This window comes from Ceratotherium simum, chromosome 13 (assembly GCF_057802395.1).
Source record: "Ceratotherium simum simum isolate JZ-2026a chromosome 13, ASM5780239v1, whole genome shotgun sequence".
NCBI lineage: Eukaryota > Metazoa > Chordata > Mammalia > Perissodactyla > Rhinocerotidae > Ceratotherium > Ceratotherium simum.
In genome coordinates, this window is record NC_141912.1 from 63,790,845 (window position 1) to 63,810,168 (window position 19,324).

The 19,324-nt window shown below is 37.1% G+C and overlaps 1 protein-coding gene across 3 annotated transcripts in view; it reads left to right on the forward strand.

Moving 5' to 3' along the window:
* COL19A1 (collagen type XIX alpha 1 chain) overlaps positions 1 to 19,324 on the forward strand; it is a 297,117-nt gene that overhangs the window by 122,916 nt on the left and 154,877 nt on the right. For all 3 annotated transcript variants that reach the window (XM_014782544.2, XM_087437889.1, XM_087437888.1), the window contains 2 exons: positions 1,431 to 1,484; positions 3,061 to 3,096. In XM_014782544.2, coding sequence (XP_014638030.2) covers positions 1,431 to 1,484; positions 3,061 to 3,096 — 90 coding nt within the window. The remainder of the gene's footprint in view (positions 1 to 1,430; positions 1,485 to 3,060; positions 3,097 to 19,324) is intronic.

Sequence of the window (19,324 nt, forward strand, 5' to 3'; positions counted from 1 at the left end):
TAAGGATAAAATCTATTCAGAGAAATGGCAGTTTTCTTCCCCCAAGTGTTGAGAAGACGTTGGTGCCAAGTTTTACTCCAGAGGCGTGTACAAATAGAGTATGTGTTGCTTGGTTTGGGAAGGAATGGATATTTCAAATAATAAGAGAATATCACATCTCAAATATGATTTAATTTTCACTCATCCTGGTTCTATAAATAATCCAAGGTAATGATAGAAGAAACAAAGCTATGAATTTTATCTGTGAAGGTATTTGTGCAGCTACAAAGGTTTTTTGCCAATTAGTTGCTGTTTTCATCCATTAAATTTTTTTTTCTTAAAGTGTCAGACTAGTTTTCACATACTCTCTGCAACAAGATTACTTTAAGTAACCAGTTTTCTTTTGTTCATTTAAATTCATCCTTGGCATCTGTATTGAGAAGTTACAGGTGATGGCATTTGGCGTTGTTTATTCGCTACAAAGTGTCAGAGCAGGAACAGCTGGAGCCCTCAGCTAGGAACAGGGAGACACTGGGACTCACTGTGCGTCGTGTGGCTTCAGAACATTTCTTTTTTCCATTATTGTTCTTCCCTCATCCAACGTGTTAAATTAAGGACGAGGAAAGATCTCTTTTCCTGTTTACCACACAGCCAGGATGTCTGCCTAACTTTCTTTTTATTTACACTGTGAATGCACTTAACTGTAGAACTGAGCTCCTCCAGTGAAATCTAGTGAGGTCTTCTTGAAAGCGGGCATTTCTGAGTCGGATCAACTAAATGTCCACTGAAACACTCAAGAGTCCAGAAGACTCATGAATATAGTTATCCGATATGCTGTCTTTGTCTTATTTAGTTTCATTTGATATTTTTATAAATCCAGGTAAAAAAAAAAAAAGACAGGAATTAGAGAACTAAAAGGGTACTTTAAAACAGGAAAGAGATTACATTTTAGCCCCAGCTTTGTGAGTCATAGGAAAAGAATACATCCTTCGTTCATTTTTCCCCCACAATTAGATTTCTTGATGGAGACATAAAAATGTTTTTGATTTAAATCTTGAATTTTTTTGGCAAGCTTTGTAAAGGCCAAATCAATGCTAAATCAGAGGTATTTACAACATCCACACATTTAATCCAAAGTGGATACTTAAAAGCCCGTATAGATCTAAATGATGTTCTCCCAGATGGTGAATTAATGTAATTTGAGCAGGAAGCAAAGTTGCACAAATATGCAGTATTGAGGCCCCGTGCTGAGTGTATCTGCACCACCACAGCACAGATGTCACTTGTCACTTTAGTGCCAGTTGTCTCTAGTTCTCTCTATACCACACACTGAAGAATGGGATTTGGGAGTTCAGTAAATTATGATTTATTTTGTGACAAATGACTTGTTAGAAATTGAAGCATTCTGTGAACTGCGTATAGAAATCACATTGGTTGTATTCTTTGTACAGGGTTTGAAAGGTGACTTGGGTCCTCATGGTCCACCTGGCCTGAAAGGAGAAAAGGTATCGTATTCACCCAGGAAAGTGCTAATCTTTTCTGAAGAAAACCCTGAGAACCTATGCAGTGACTTTTCATTAATAATGTTTAACTGCCCAAAGTTAGTTGTGTTAAAATTAACCAAAGGCTGTTATGTGAAAAGCGTCTGAACAGGGAAACCTTTTGGTTCGTCTAGTCAGTTTGAAGAGACTAAATGCACAACTGCTAGTCAACATTAATTTGTGCTTGTAAGATTTTCCTTTTCTCTCCTTGCTTAACAGCATAGGGTATTCCAGCACTAAGTTAGCAGCCGTGTCCTGCATTGGGGACTCTGCCAGCAGCGCTGAGCTGCTACCGTAGTGGTGAGGCAGGTGGCCTTTGGGGTGAAGGAGGCTAGCTTTGTGCCTCAGTCCTAATCTAAATGCTCCATTTGCTGCCACCTCTTCTCATATGCCGTTTTATAATTGGCAGCGACCTTGAAGAGAGGGTTAAGAAAGAGTAAAAGCAAGAGTCATTTCGAGTGAGGTAATTGGATGATCCCAATCTGATGAAGCTTGAATGTGTGGGTGTTCTGCACTGTATTTTGTGTCCATTCTTAGTGCATTTAGAAGTCCTTGTCTATCTTCAATATCTACTTCTGCGTTAAAGCTGATCTTGCAAATCGGTCCTCAGTGGTTGATTTAAGCTACACCAATATTCCTTAACAACTATTGGTTATTTTTATTCAATTGTTCCCCCAAAATAATGATTACACAATGCTAAGTTTTAACTTTTCAGGTGACTATAAGAGACGAGAAAAGAAAAAGTCATGGAAAAAAATCTCAGCATAAGAATACAGCCTCCCTGTGCCACACAGTTTGTGGTCTCCATAATGTCAGATGCTTGGTCTTCATAACTATGAGTTCTTATGAAATAAATACAGGTGCTGATGCAATAAAGCATATAGGTGGCATATTTATAAATTGGAAAATAGTGAACTTTTAGATGAATCATTTTTTAAAGATTTTGAATGATTTGTCAATGTATCTACCTGGTAATTTGTATTCACATAGGTCAGCAAAGCAATTTTAATATTTAAAAATGCATAAATATAGGCAAAGCCTCTTACAACTGGTGGCAAGTGTGATGCCAATTCAGCAGAGCTTTAGAAGAGGCAATGGGACCACTTCTTGCAGCTGGAAGGCATGAAATGGGGAGACCCACTTATTATTTCTGCTGATCCTCATTCTAACTTCATCAGAAAAATTATCTCTCGTTGTGACATTTCCCAGCTGCTCCACTGGCAAGTAACCATATTGGAAGAGATATTCTTTCTAATTTTGGATTAGTAGACAAAAGAATAGAAATTAGATTATTTTAGCTTTTCACAACAAGTTCTGCTGCTGCAAAAAGCATGGGGGTGCACAAGGTGATATTTATATCAGGAGAGCTAAAAGCACATGATGCATTGTTCATTGTGCGGAAACTTTTATCAAGATAAAATTCTATTTTTCTTTCCTTCAAGCTTTATCTGGATATTGCTTCTATCCATTCAGAATATGTATAAGTAATATGTGCAAAATGGGACTATTGGTAATTACAGCTTTTTAAAATCTATTTTAGGGAGATATGGGACCTCCAGGACCACCAGCCTTAACTGTAAGTATTCTTGAAATCAATATTCAAAATTGAAATACATTATCCTGTTTATTATTCACACTACATAGTGACTAAACCAAATTTAAGCCATAGGGTATTTTGAGAATTGAAAGTGACCTTAGAGTAGATCTAGCCAAACCTCCAGATTTTAAAGATGGATATCTGCCCACAACAGTGAAGTGGTTAACCTGAGGTCATATAGGTAGTTACTAGCAAAGTCTGGAAGCAGTACCTATCCTGAGCAATTTCCTCTACCTTCCATATGGTTCATAATTTTGCCCCTTAAATGTTTGATTATACATTGATTATACATTGATTATACATTAACATGACATTTAAATTTAATGGAAGCAGAGACAGTTCTACTTACCCTGAAAACTGTAAAAGAACAAAATAAACTATAATCACCTAAGGGGTAAAAACGGTTCCCTATTTCAGCTGATTGTTGCATTTCCCCCAAACCTGCCCAAGACCATTGTGTATCCCCACGTGATTTGCTTCTAAGATCTGCAAATAATAAAATGGTGAAATTTCAGTAACAGATTTATGAGAAAAGTTTATAATGTGCACATAATGGGATTGTTCTCAAGTAAATGGCTCATCATTTATTAAGCATTTAATCATACATATATAATGCTTTTTTATTTAGATACAATTTACTGTTATAGATTTTCTTCATAGGCCATTAAGGATTCTCATTTACCTTAAAGATTTGGTCTAAGACTGACTCTAATCTTAATGAAAAAGAGGAAAGTTTTTTAAGTAGGATCATTTGTAGCCTGAGGTCTCTTGAATTTTATCTTGATATTACCTAATCACATAAATTAAGAATTCAAATCATCAGTTTTCAAAGACCTGTCCTGACTGCAAAAGGTCAGGTTTAAGGAAGTCTTCCAGCATCTGGACAGAGCTCTTCCAACAGGCAGCACGGGGCTGTCAGAGGCTGTGTGGCTTTGATAACGTTTATGTTTATCTTTGCACTTGAAAACGTCATTCTGAACAAGACATTAATAATGCCTTACACAAATAATCTTTGCAATGCTTACTTCAAGGACAAATATTTCTTCATAAATGGAAAATCTAAGGAACCAAACAGATGACTGACTTATGAATAACCAACTTCAATTTAAAGTGGAATTCTGTGCTTGAAGCTTTTATTTTCAAGATGGAAATAAAAACTATTTATTTGAGAGGCGGTTTTAACTACACACTATTCCATTTTTTATACTTTGTGGAGTTAATTTTAAAAATTATCTGGCAGTGATTTAGAGGTAAGCCTGCTCGTGTTGGTTGAGTCACACCTTATTCTTCTAAGTTGTCCCCTCCGTCACTCCATTGAGTTGTCTGGTTGCCTCATCATTTTCAACTTGTGTCTGAAGACAAAATGCAATCTGTGCGTATCATTTCACCTGATATGCAATGTTGGCCCCTCAGTCAGAAAACTGTATAGGACTGTATCTATTTTGTGGATTTCTAATGACAGCTGATGTCTTCCTGCCAAGTCTCACCCTAGTGATGTCTCTTTGCACTATGCAGCTGGCAGGTACCAAGGGAATACAAGCTAATTTTTATGCTCGTCTAATGATAGGACAAGACAAAGAGACTGTGAAATGAAATGTTTTATTTCATAAAGTAAAATATTAATATTATTTGGGTATTACTATTTATATGCAAGTCATTACTTTGTTAATGTAGATAATCAACTGTTAACTATGAAATAGGGGTGAACTGAAATGAATACCAACTTAGCATGCACTAAATATTTCATTGGTCTTACAGTGCAGGTTGATACATTTTGATGAAGTGGTTGATAACAATCTTCAAGGGAGCCAAAATGGCTGATGCCACCACATTTGGATTTATGAGGCACGAATATATAGGAGTCAATGAATTTAGAGTGCATCCACAGTGGTTCTTAAACCCAGCCGCACACTAGCTCCACGGAGAGATTTAGAACATGCCGCTGTGGGCCTCCACCCCCAGAAATTATAACTCAGTAGACCTGATGTGGAGCAGGCATATTTAAAAAGCTCTTCAGGTAGTTCTAAATATGCAACTGGAGTTGAAAGCCACTGTTTATGGGCATTATAATGGAACAAGCTTTTTTCCTACTTGGACAATTCTTTTAGACTTTTGAAGAAGTCTGGCTTTCATCTGAAATCCAACTTAATGCATGGTAATAAAGAAATATCTCTTTCCATTAGGGAGGCATACTAGTAAAACTAAATTAAGATTGAAGCCTGCTTGGTTAAGCGGAGGAGATTAGGGCCAGGAAGTTTCCTTTAATTACCACCCTTACCCAGCCATTCAAGGACTCCTGTGGGCTCAGAAGCCTTAATGCTTCTCAAAATGTAATGTGCATTAGAACATTCAGGGGTCTTGTTCAAATGCATATTTTATTCCATAAGTCTGAGGTGAGAGCATGAGTGTCTACACTTGTGACTAGAGGATGCAGAGTCTGCTGCTCCTCAGACCACATTCTGAGCCCTAGGGCTTAGCACCCAATATTCCCCAGCTGCACTGCAGACTCACTGCCTCCTTTCGTAGGTCTGTGGTTCTCCACCTGTACTGCACATCAGAATCACCTGAGGTGCTTTAAAAACTACAATTCCCAGGCTGCACCATATACCAATCAAGTCAAACCTCTGGGGAAGGACCCAGGCAACAGTCGTCTTAAATTTTTCCCAAGCACTTCCAACGTGCAGCCAAGTCTAAGAACTAATGCTCTGAGACCGCGTCCAATGCTTTTCCCCACAGCTTCCTCTTTCCCAGCTTGAGCTAACGTTTTAGAATTACTCATTGCATCAGTATTTGTATCAAAAGCACCCAACCTGATTACTTTCGGAAGCTTCCAGGAAATGCCAGACTCTCTGTTAATACCTGTGATTTGCTTCTAATTACTTGGTTATAGAGGATGGACATCTATCTCCACATTTACTAGCAAGTCCCTCAACAGTCCATTCTTGAGCAGGACCACGAGCATTAGCAGCTCCAGTATGCAGAATTCCAGAGACTGTCGAAGGGTACAGAGCTGAGCTGCCCTGAGCAAACAAGGAAAAAAAGCTGAACACTTTTTTCCCTCCAAAACATACATGCGATATTTGTTTTCCTTTATCTGTATTTTTATTAATAATAAATTGAGAAAAATAGTAACTGAGCATGTGGAAACATCGAGTGCACTCATGCAGGGCAATCCATTTTGATGCAGAACATTTGTGTGGAGGGTTGTGTTTATTGCTGTTATTTTTGTGTCCCTGTGGATGACCATGCTTCGGCTATTATTTTAAATTTTAAAAATCACATAGAACCATTTCACTTAAAAAATCTAATACGTAAAGCTATCCATCTGTTTTTATTCAATGTTACTTTGTTTCTCATTTATACTTTTTCTTGTAACTGGTTGTGTATAATTGGGTCTCAGTGGAGGAGATGGGTAGGGAATAAGAGAGGCCAAGAGTAGAGGAAGTAAGGAAAGGTAAGGTCGAGGAGGTGGTGTGAAGCACAGACCGCAGGCCTAGACACAGCTTCATTAATTGGATTCAACACAACAGCCCCTACTCCTTCCACCTTTCCCTGTCCTGCCACCTTGAAGTCTTCTTGCTGCCGGTGACCAGCAGCTCCTCGCTCTCCAACATACGGAAACCTCTTCCTGAGAAAACCAGCCAAAAGGGTGCTGCGGTTTGCAAATGCAGTGTGCAGTAAACTCCTTCGTTATCTGCAGAAATGAGATCCCATTTAAAATTCCACAATTGAATCCCTTTGATAGCATTTGAATCCTCCTATAGCTTCATGTTCACGGATCATGTGGACAGAACTGCCTCAGACAAAAGAAAAAGCTAAAAAGAAGGAGGTGGAGGAAGAGGAAGAGGAGGAGGAGGAGGACGGGGAGAAATACAGAAGGAAGGGAGGAAGGAAGGAAAGAAGGGAGGAAGAAAAGAGAAATCTGGAGCCTGTCAAAACTTCATAGAGATTAACCGTTACGGCATTAACTGTCACATTCTTTAACCTTTAAATGTTCTGTCAGTCTACTTGACTTGGAAAAAAATTGAATGATACTTTTTGATACAACATTAATAAACTTGTGAATCTTCCCAGTTACTTCCTTTACTTTATAGCCTTTCTACATTATTCCAACAACAAAAGACTAAGGAATAAATTTAAGAACAAGTTTGTGACTCTATAAGTGGAACATCTGGAAAGTAGTCTATAAAACAGTGTCCAAGAATCTGCCCTAAATGCTTTTGTTCTGCAAAATGCCCTCTGGAGATATGGTAAGAAGAATGAAACTCCTTTCCTCTCAAAAGGTGAGAATGTGGTTGAATCACACAAAAAAAATAAAATAAAAAGAAAGGAAATCTGTGCTTGCCACCATAAACCCACTTCCATGTATCTCTCACTAGGCATATTTTCAGCAAACACAGCTGGTTGAAAATAAAAAATTTAATCAAATCACTTTGATTTCTTTGCAGCCTCTTTTTGGATGATACCAAATTCACTAATTAGTTTAGTACTAAATTAACTATTGTGTAAACATAGTAAGCTATTATACTAGCTTACAATAAGTGCAATTTTAATGTCCCAAAGAAATAAATATGAGATTCTTTTACCTGATTTAAACTAATTAGTTGATCGTTCTTTCCTTATCCTTTTTCATATATCAAAATTATAGCCATTTTTTAAAAACGACACAACGCCTTGTTATATTCTAAGTAATGATGATAGTAACAAGAATAAATATGGCAAACGTTTATTGAGTGCTCACCACGTGTTGTCTAAACCATTCCCTAAACAACCCTGTAGGTAGAAAACAATTGTGACCACATAGCAGGGTAGGGAATTGAGGACTGGAAAATATAAGTAATTTGCCTGAGGTGACAGAGGTGATGAGTGACAGAGCTCATATTCAAATACCTGTTTGATTCTAAAACCTAAGCTTGTTTTTTTTTTTTAACTTAGGCATATAATTTTATTTAAAGACATACCATTCTCTTTTTATTCTATTTTATTTTTTCCAGTTTTATTGAGATATAATTTACATATAACATTGTGTAAGTTTAAGATATACAATGTAGTGAATTTGTTGTATATGTATATGTTGCAAAATTATTACCACAATAAGGTTAATTAACACATCCATCACCTCATAGTTACAAGTTTTTGTGTGTGTGATGAGAATTTTTAAAATCTATTCTCTTAGCAACTTTAAAATATATGGTACAGTATTGTTAACTCTAGTCACCGTGCTGTACATTACATCCCCAGAATTTATTCGTCTTATAACAAGAAGTTTTTATCTTTGATCACCTTCACCCATTTCCTCTACCTCCCACTCCTGGCAATCTGCTCTCTGTTTTTATGAGTTTAGTTTTTTTAGATTCCACAAATAAGTGAGACCATACAGTATTTGTCTTTTAGTCTGACTTATTTCACTTAGCGTAAGGCCATCAAGTTTTATCCATGTTGTTTCAAATGGCAGGATTTCCTTCTTTTTATACATGAATAAATAAGTGAATGAATGAATAAATATATAATAAATAAGTATATCAATCAATCAATAAATATATCACATTCATCAGTCAGTGAACACTTTGATTGTTTTCATGTCCTGGCTACTGTGAATAATGCTGGAATGAACATGGGTATGCAGATATTGCTTTAAGATAGTAATTTCATTGCCTTTGGATATGGAATGTGGAATGCTGGATCATATGGTAGTTCTATTTCAATTGTGTGAGGAACCTCCATACTGTTTTCCATAGCGGCTGCACCAATTTACATTCCCACCAACAGTGCACAACGGTTCCCTTTTCTCCACATCCTCGCCAACACTTGTTATCTCTTGTCTTTTTTTGCATGTGTGAGGAAGATTAGCCCTGAGCTAACTTCCGATGCCAATCCTCCTCTTTTTTTGCTGAGGAAGACTGGCCCTGGGCTAACATCCTGCCCATCTTCCTTCACTTTATATGGGATGCCGCCACAGCATGGCTTGACAAGAGGTGTGTCAGTCTGCGCCCGGGATCCAAATCTGCAAGCCCCAGGCCGCCGAAGTGGAGTGCGCGCACTTAACCGCTATGCCACTGCTCTGGCCCCTGTCTCTTGTGTTTGTGATGTTAGCCATTCTAACAGGTGTGAGGTGATATCTCACTGTGGTTTTGATTTGCATTTCCCTGATGATTAGTGGTGTTGAGCATCTTTTCATGTAGCTGGTGGCCATTTGAGTATCATCTTTGGAAAAATATCTATTCAGGTCCTATGCCAATGTTTTAACTGGATTTGTTGTAAAACCTCAGCTTTTAACTTCTACTGCATGCATTATTTAAATCTAGGGCAGGAAACAGTAAAGAGATATCACGGAGATGTTCTAAACTATTACAGTAATTAAATTTTTAAAATCCAACTTCCTTTTATCTCCAAGCCAGAGTTTAGGAAATCAAGTGCCCACCAGAGATGGGGCGGGTAATGAGAGCGTGTGGTGCAGCTCAGCGTAGACACCAGAGCTTTCTGGGGACTAGCTGACTGGGACATCGACGTCCATCTCAAAATATCAAATTTAAATTAAAAATTACTTAGAGATTGTTTAATGCAGACTGCATGCTATAATCAGTACTATTATCCAAAATAAACAAATGTTAATAATTTGTAACATTTGCTTCAGATTTTTTAAACAAACAAAAACATTATTAGATGCCTGTTTTTCTTTCTTTTCACCCTGGGGGAGCTGCTATATTGACGATGATGTTAATATTACTGCACATTTACCTCATAGATATGCAGTTGAAACAATATATTATATGTTGTGCTTTTTTCATTAACATAAATGGTATCCTCTTATAAATAAATATTTGCAAATTTTCTCCCTATCCTACTGATTTTGAAATTCATCACTACTGATCTTGTAGATCAGTTTCGTTCTTTTTAATTGATCTATGGTCTTTCATCACATGACCGTACCACTCGGCATTTTTAAATTGGTGAACATTTGGGTTTTTTTCCTGTTTTTTCTTTTAGTAATAGTGTACCATGAATGTATATGTGCTTGTCTCTAATGCACGTGTGGGATTTTTCTTCTAGAAGTGGAGGTATTGGGTAAGCAAGTATTGGGTAAGCAAGTATGCCTTTTTTCAGTTTAACAGGGTACTGCCTGATGGCTCTCCAAAGTGGCTATTCAGTATAATCACCATTTTATGAGGCTTCCTATAGTATCCCCATCTCAACAAAGTTTAGCATTAGTGGACATTTTAGTTTTTAATACACAAAGAGCCCAGAATCAGATCCAAGCACATATGCGGCCTTGGAATGTGATCAAGGAAACCATATAAATCAGTGGGAGAAGGATAGACCACTCAAAAAATGATATTGGGCCAGCTGGCTTTCCATAAGGCAGAAAAACACATTCCTCCCTCATGATGTTTATTTTTGTATATCGACCTTTATCCACAACTTTGCTAGATTGTCACGTTAGTTCTAATAGTCTGTCAATAGATTCTTTTGTGTTTACTATGTAGATAACCATATTGTCCTCCAATTATGGGAGTTTGTCTCTCTTTTTCCAAAATGTTTATTTCCTATCTCTTTTCCTGGTCTTCTTACATGGGGATTATGGTTATTACCCTAGTCTTGTCCTTGACTTCACTGTGAAGGCTCTGAAGTTTCATATTATATGATCTTTCCTTTTATTGGTTTGCTTTATTTGGGGTTAGACAATCTCGTTTGAAGAATATGGTGGTATTAGCCTTTTTCTATGTGAGTGTCTGAATTTTTAATTAAGTACGAACTAGCTGTATTTTGTGGCTTTTTGGTTAAGGAAATTTTCCTTCTGATTCTAGTTTTCCGAGTTTTATCTGGACCAGGTGTTGAATCTTCTATGGTATTTTTATGCATCTGTTAAAATGCTCATATATTCCTTCTCCTTCAATACCTCAGTATGGTTAACTACCTTATGTATTTTCTGAATGTGAATCATCCTTGCTGTCCTAGGGTAAACCCTACTTGGTCATGATGGATATTTTTACCTCATTCATGAAGGGTAAGGAATTCTGGTTTGTCAGTCTCTTTTTCCATTCAGCACCTTAAATGTGTTTTCCCTGTCTTCTGGCCTCAGTTATTTCTGATGAGAAGTCAACAGTCATTCCAATAATTGTTCCCTGTCTGCGTACCTCATTTTTCTCTGGCTGCTTTCAGTATTTTTCTTTTTATCTTTGGTTTTCAGCAGTTTGATAATGATGCATGTAGGTGTATTTGCCTTTAAATTTGTCCTACTTATGGTTTCTTGAATCTGTAAATTTATGCCTTTCACCTAATTTGGGGCATTTTTGTCCATTATTTCATCAAATATGTTTTCTACCCCTTTCTCTCTCTCTTCTCCTTCTGGGACTTCCATTGCATATATGTTAGACTTTTTAAAAATATTTTCCCATGTGTCCATAAAACTCTGTTCATTTGTTTTCCACCTAATTCTCTCTTCTTGGGAATGGATCATTTCTAGCGAACTCTTTTCAAGCTTGCTCATCCTTTGGTCATTTCCATTCTGCTGTTAAGCCCATCCTTTGAATTTTTCATTTCAGATACTATATAGTAATATCTATTTCTCTGCTGATGTTTTCTATCTTTTCATTCACTAGGAGCCGTATTTTCCTTCATATCCTTGAGAATAGTTTTAATAGATGCTTTAACATCTTTGTCTGGTAATTCCTTCATCTGCATAATGTTAAGTTGGTCTCTGTTGACTGTCTTTTCTCTTTAGGTTATGTTTTAATGCTTACTTCTCTGTCAAGTAATTTTGGATTGCATTTTAGACACTGTGAACAATATGTTATAGAAACTCTGAATTCTGTTATGTTTCTCTCAAGAACATTAATATATTTTTAATGCAAAGAGTTAAATTAGCTAGACACATTGCGAGCTATCTCCCCTTAGTTGGCAATAGCTGAAATTCCAGTTTTGTTCTTGTCACCTGACCTGGGCCTCTTGGAGTCTACACCCGTGTGGTGAGGGGTTAGCCAGAGGTTTGGACAGTTTATACACAAAATTGGGGGCTACTTTTCTTCTTTCAGGATTTTACAAACTGCACCCCCTTTACTTTCCAGTAAGGACACCTGCCCTACACTCTGCCCTCTGATTTTTCAATCCAGCAAGATGGCGGCTTTCTATGTAGCCACCTGTGAGCCAGATGGAGCCTGTTTTAAACATCTTAAAACAGGAAACTGCCCACACGCTGTTTCATTTTTCCACATGTCAACTCCTCTCCAGTATCTGCCTGCCTTTGTTGAGTCTGCAGTGTCTTCAGGTAGTTGTATGTACATTTTTTCTAGAGTTTATAGTTGTTATTTGTGGGTATGTTAATCCAATAGGAACTGCTAGGCCTTCCTGGAGGCCTATGATGTATTTTTTTATACTTACAATTTACTTACAAATTTTGCATCTGTAAACATCAGTGAGTTAGCCTTAGAAAGTCGTTTATTTCTTCTATTGGTCTCACCTTCAATATATATTAGAATCTGGCCAATTCTCACATTTCTACTACTACCACTCGGTTCTAGTTATGTTCATACATCCCTGGATTATTTGAGTAGCCAATTAATGGCCTCCCTACTTCTCCCCTTGTTCTCTTTGAGTTTTTTCTAAACACAGAGGCCAGAATATTCCTTGTCATGCTTCAGTTCAAAATCTCCAGTGTCTCCCCGTTTGATTTAGAGTAAAAGCCAGATTCCATACAGTGGCCTACAGGGTTTTACAGGATTCAACTCTCATCACATTTCTGATTTCAGGTCCCATTCTCCTTGCTGACTTTACTCCCCAACAATGGACTTCTTGCTGTTCTTCAAGCATGTCAGGTGCACTCCCACCTTATGGCGTTTTCGTTTGCTGCTTTTCCTACCTACCTATAGCTATATGCATGGCTACCTCTTTCAAGTTTCTGCTAAATGTCACTTTCTCAATGATGACCACACTGAACCACCCTATTTAAAATTACACACATACATATCAACACGCTTGGAATTTCTAATCTCCATTACATGCTCCATTTTTTCTTTTCGTCATATCACTTATCACTTTCTAACATATCATTTAAAATGCCTATTTACTGTGTTTCTTGTTTGTCATCAATCTTCCTCCACATTTGAATAGTAACCACATGAGGGCAAGGTTCTTTATGAGTTTGTTCACTGTTGACATCCAAGCATAGAGAACAGTGCTTGACACATAGGAGGTCCTCAAGAAAAAACTGGTGCTTAATAAATATTGACTTTGTAGTGTTTTTTAATCCTTGTTGTATTAGCCTCACTAATTTGGTTTATTAACTTTCTCTTAAATAGTTTACATAAGATAAGGATTAGTTCTTACATAAAGATTTTGGTGAAACCATTTGAACTGATGTCTTTTTGTAACAAAATTTTTTTGCTGCTTATTTCGTTTTTAGTGTTTCAAGGTCATTTGTTACTGAAGTTTTCTCAAGTCAGTTTTCGAGAAAACTGTCCAATATTCAGTTTTTTAAAAAGCAGAGTGCTGGCCAAATGGGATAAATATGGGTTCCTGTGACTTGATTATGATAAAATAGTATAAATCGAAATAAAAGTCTTTGATTGCTAGTTTTAGATTTAGCCATAGCCTGCCTCATTTACTTACCCATTTCCTAGCACTTTATCTAACTCCTAGAAGATGAAATTTGGCATTTTAATCTATAAAAATGCAAAATAAGTTGTTATAAATTCAGAGTTTTTTTCTTTCAAGAGCACAAATGAAACCAAATAAAGTCTAATAGTACGATTAGTCTAATTTTGATTCTAGATGAAATTCTCTAAGCAATGGGCTTATTAACAACAAAAGAATTCTTTCCTAATAAATACATTTTGCATATATATGTACTAAGGTTTTTAAATTCCAGTTAAAAAATGTCATCAGATCACATTTTTCCAAAAGTTCTTTGGTTCCCACCATACCTGGAATGAATGTCACAATGACACTTAACAAATTAGTTATGGGATGTCATCATCATAGTGGAATAAGAGTTTTCTAACCTCTTACCTCCAAAGAATATCAGTTTAGACCACCACCCATGGATGAGACAGGCTTTGTGGAAGTCCAGGAGTCCAGCAGAGAAGTTCCACCACACCACTGGAGCAAGGAAATCCGAGATTGGACGTACTGAAGAGGGTAAGAGGAATGGTTTCAATTTACATGCCTCACCCCTCCCCCAAGGCAGCACAGCTCAGTGCCAAGAGAGACCTTCTTGTTCTGTGATTTCTCCTGCTAGGGAAAGTGAGAGCATGTGAGTGAGCACCCAGCTTCCCCAACTGTGTAGGATGATGCCAAAGAAACCCACTTCCTTCTTGCCCCATCCAGAATACTGAGGTATGCTGTGCAACTGGGGTGTGGAGAGTGACAGGGAGAGTAGCAGGAGGGCTCTCAGAGGCATCAAAGTGATGCGGATCCTACTGTCTGCCTCATGGACTCCATCAGGGAGCTTGCCCACAAGCTGCTGGGGATTCCTCGCCTCTAAGTCTCCCCCAAATGGCCCACAGGCATCCCCAATGCTCCATGCCCCTCACCTACACATATACCTACCTCATGCCAGCTCCATGTGCATGCTCCCAATGGCAGAAAGAGGTAACCTTTGCAGATAACTAGTGAGCACCTGCAGAAATCTGGCCCAACTCTGAAGGATAGGGAAAAACCACACAAAATTGAGCATCCATCTCCACCCTAAGGAAAACAAAAGGGAGGCTGTCAGCACCCATCCTGGCTATGCAATATTGAGAGAAGGCGTACTACCTTAAGAATTCCTCCATAAAAGAGAACAAGAAGTGTGCAGCAGGCATGTCCCAAAAAAGGTCTGAGAAAGCCTCAGAATCCCTAACAGGGTTGACGGAAGCTATTTCTCTCCCAAATCTTCTTAAAATGTGAAGACAGCAACACAAGACTTCAAGGAATATGAAAAATCAAGGAAACATGACACCAAAGGAACACAATAATTTTCCTGTAACTGACCCCAAACAGAAAAAGATCTCCAATTTGCCTGATAAAGAATTCAAAATAGGGCCGGCCCTGTGGCTTGGCAGATAAGTGCATGCGCTCCACTACTGGCGGCCCGGGTTCGGATCCTGGACGCGCACCGACGCACCGCTTCTCCAGCCATGCTGAGGCCGAGTCCCACATACAGCAACTAGAAGGATGTGCAACTATGACATACAACTATCTACTGGGGCTTTGGGGGAAACAAAATAAAAGGAGGAGGATCGGCAATAGATGTTAGCTCGGAGCCGGTCTTCCTCAGCAAAAAGAGGAGGATTAGCATGGATGTAGGCTCAGGGCTGATCTTCCTCACTGAAAAAAAAAAAAAAAGAATTCAAAATAGTCATTTTAAGGAAGCTCAGTGAGCTACAAGAAAACTCAGAAAGACAATTCAATGGAATCAGGAAAACAAAATAAGAAGTTTAACACTGAGATAGAAATCACAAGAAAGAACCAAACAGAAATTCTGGAGCTAAAAAATACAATGAATGAAATGAAAAATGTAATAGAGAGCATCAACAACAGACTAGATGAAGCAGAGGAAAGAGTCTGTAAAGTGGAAGACTGGTGCTTTGAAATTATCCAATCAGAAGAGAACAAAGGAAAAAGAATGAAAAGAGTAAAGAAAGCCTACATGAACTATGGAATATCATTAACAGAAAAAATCTATGCATTGTTGGATCCCAGAAGGAGAAGAGAGGGAGAAATAGGCAGAAAGCTTACTTAAAGAAATAATGACTGAAAAATTCCCAAAGCTGGAGAGAGACTTGGACATCCAAGTTCACGAAGTTCATAGCTCCGCCACAAATTTTAACCCAAAATGATTTTCTCCAAGACATATAATAAAATTGTCTAAAATCAAAAACAAAAACAGAATTTTAAAAGCAGGGAGAGAAAAATTCCTCACATACAAGGAAATGCACATAAGGCTATACACAGACTTCTCAGCAGAAACTTTGCAGGCCGGGAGAAAGTGGAATGAAATAATCAAGTGCTGAAAGAAAAAAAAAGCCAACCAAGAATATTTAATCCAGCAATGTTGTTTTTCAGAAATAAAGGAGAGAAAAAGACTTTCCCAAACAAACAAAAGCAGAAGGAGTTTGTCACCACTATACCTGCCTTACAAGAAATGCCAAAAGGAGTTCCTCAAGCTGAAAGGAAAGGATGCTAATTAGTAACATGAAAACATGTGAAAATATAAAACACACTTATAAAGTGTATAATCAATTTCAGAATACTCTAATACTGTAATATAGTGAAGTGTTAACAATTTAACTCCAGTATAAAGGTTAAAGGAAAAAGTATTAAAAATAACTATAGCTACAATAATTTGTTAACGAATGGACAATGTAAAAAGAGCTAAATTATGATATCAAATACATGAGATGTGGATTGGAGTTTCAGTAAAAGGGTAGAGTTTTTGTATGTAATCAAAGTTAAATTGTTATCAGCATAAAATAGATCGTTATATCTATAAGAGGTTTCCTGTAAGTCTCATGGTAGCCTCAAAGCAAAAACCCACAGTAGATATACAAAAGATAAAAAGAAGAGACTCAAAACATGCAACTATTTAAAATCATTAATTCACAAAAGAAGACAGGAAGAGAAGAAGAAAGGAACAAGGGAGCTACAAAACCGCCAGAAAATAATAAGATGGCATTAGTAAGTCCTTACCTACCAATAATTACTTTAAATGTAATGGATTAATTTTTCAATCAAAAGGCATAGAGTCGCTGAATGGATTAAAAAAAAAAGACCCAACTATATGCTGCCTACAAGAGACTTACTTTTGCTATCAGAGCACACATAGATTGAAAAAAAAAGGATGAAAAAATATATTTCATGGAAATGGAAACCAAAAGAGAAGGGGTAGTTATATCAGAAAAATACTCTTTAAGTCAAAACAGTAACAAGACACGAGGAAGGTCATTAGACAATGATAAAAAGGCCAGTTCATCAAGAGGATATAGATTGTAAATGTATATGCATCCAACATCAGAGCACCTAAATACGTTAAGCAAATACTAACATATCTGAATGGAGAAATAGACAACAATATAACAATAGTAGGGGACTTCAGTCAAAAACCTCCCAACAAAGAAAAGCCCAGGACCAGATGGTTTCACTGATGAATTCCACCAAACATTTAAAGAAGAATTAATACCAAGCCTTCTCAAAATCTTCCAAAAAATTTAAGAGGAGGGAACACTCCCAAACTCATTATACAAGGCCAGCATTACCCTGATACCAAAGCCAGATAAACACACAACACGAAAACTACAGACCAATATCCCTGATGAATTTAGATGCAAAAATTTTCAACAAAAGACTAGCAAATATAACTCAACAGCATACTAAAAGGATTATACATCATGATCCCTGGGATGCAAGGATGGTTCAACATACAAAAATCAATAAATGTGATATACCACATTTATAGAATGAAAGATAAAAATCATATGATCATCTCAATAGATACAGAAAAAGCATTTGACAAACTTCAACATCCTTTCATGATACAACTCTCAACAAATTGGGTATAGAGGGAACGTACCTCAACATGATAAAGGACATATGTGACAAGCCCACAGCTAACATCATACTCAATGGTGGAAGGTTGAAAGCTTTTCCTCTAAGATCAGGAACAAGACAAGAGTGCCTACTTTCACTACGCCTGTCTAACTTAGTACCGGAAGTCCTATCCAGAGCAATTAGGGAAGAAAAAGAAATAAAGTGCATCCAAATCAGAAAGGAAGAAGTAAAATTGTCTCTATTTGCAGATGACGTGATCCTATATATAGAAAATCCTAAAGATACCACCAAAAAGCTGTTAGAACTAATAAAAAAATTCAGGAAAGCTGCAGGATATAAAATCAACATACATAAATCAGTTGAATTTCTAAACACTGACAAAATATCTGAAAAAGAAATAAAGAAAGCAATCTTATTCACAAAGGCATAAACGATAATAATATTCTAGGAATGAATTTAACCAAGGAAGTAAAAAGATCTGTACAATGAAAACTATAAGACTTTGTGAAAGAAATTGAGGAAAATACAAATAAATGGAAAGATATCCTGCATTTGTGGATTAGAATAATCAATATTGTTAAAATGTTCACACTACTACCCAAGGCCATCTATAGATTCAATGCACTCCCTATGAAAGATCTAATGGCATTTTTTGCAGAAATAGAAAAAACAATCCTGAAATTTGTGTGGTACCACTAAAGCCTAAATACCCAGGCAATCCTGAGAAAGAACAAAGTTGGAGGCATTGCACTTTCTGATTTCAAGCTATATTACAAAGCTATATTAATCAAAACGATATGGTACTGTCATAAAAATAGACACATAGACAACTGGAACAGAATTGGGAGCCTGGAAATAAACCGTGCATATACAGTCAAATAATATTTGACAAGGGAGCCAAATATACTCAGTGGAAAAAAGACAGTCTCTCCAATAAATGGTTTTGGGAAACCTGTATAATCACATGCAAAAGAATGATTACACCACTCACAAAAATTAACTTGACATGGATTAAAGACTTAAATGTAAAAGCTGAAACTATAAAACTCCTAGAAGAAAACATAACGAAAATCTACTTGACATTGGTCTTGGCAATGATTTTTTTTGGCTATGACACCATGAGCACAAGCAACAAGGCAAAAATAAACAAGTGAGACTACATCAAACTGAAAAGCTTCTGAACAGCAAACTAAACAATCAGCAAGGTGAAAAGGCAACCATGAAATGGGAGAAAATATTTGCAAACCGTCTATCTGATAAGGGGTTAATATCCAAAGTATGTAAGGAACTCATATAACTCAGTAGGAAAAAAAAATCAAATGATCACATTTAAAAATGAACACAGGACCTGAAGACATTTTGCAGAGAAGACATACAAGTGGCCAACGGGTACGTGAAATGGTGCTCAACTTCACTAATCATCAGGGAAGTTTAATCAAAACCACAATGAGATATCACCTCACACCTGTTAGAATGGCTGTTATCAAAAAGGCGAAAAATGACAAGCTGGCAAGAATGTGGTGTAAAGGGAACCCTTGTGCACTGTTGGTGGGAATGTAAATTGGTGCAGCCATTATGGGAAACAGTTATGGAGGTTCCTCAAAAGATTAGAAATAGAACTACCATATAATCTAGTAATCCCACTTGTGGGTGTATATCCAAAGGAAATGAAAACAGGATCTCA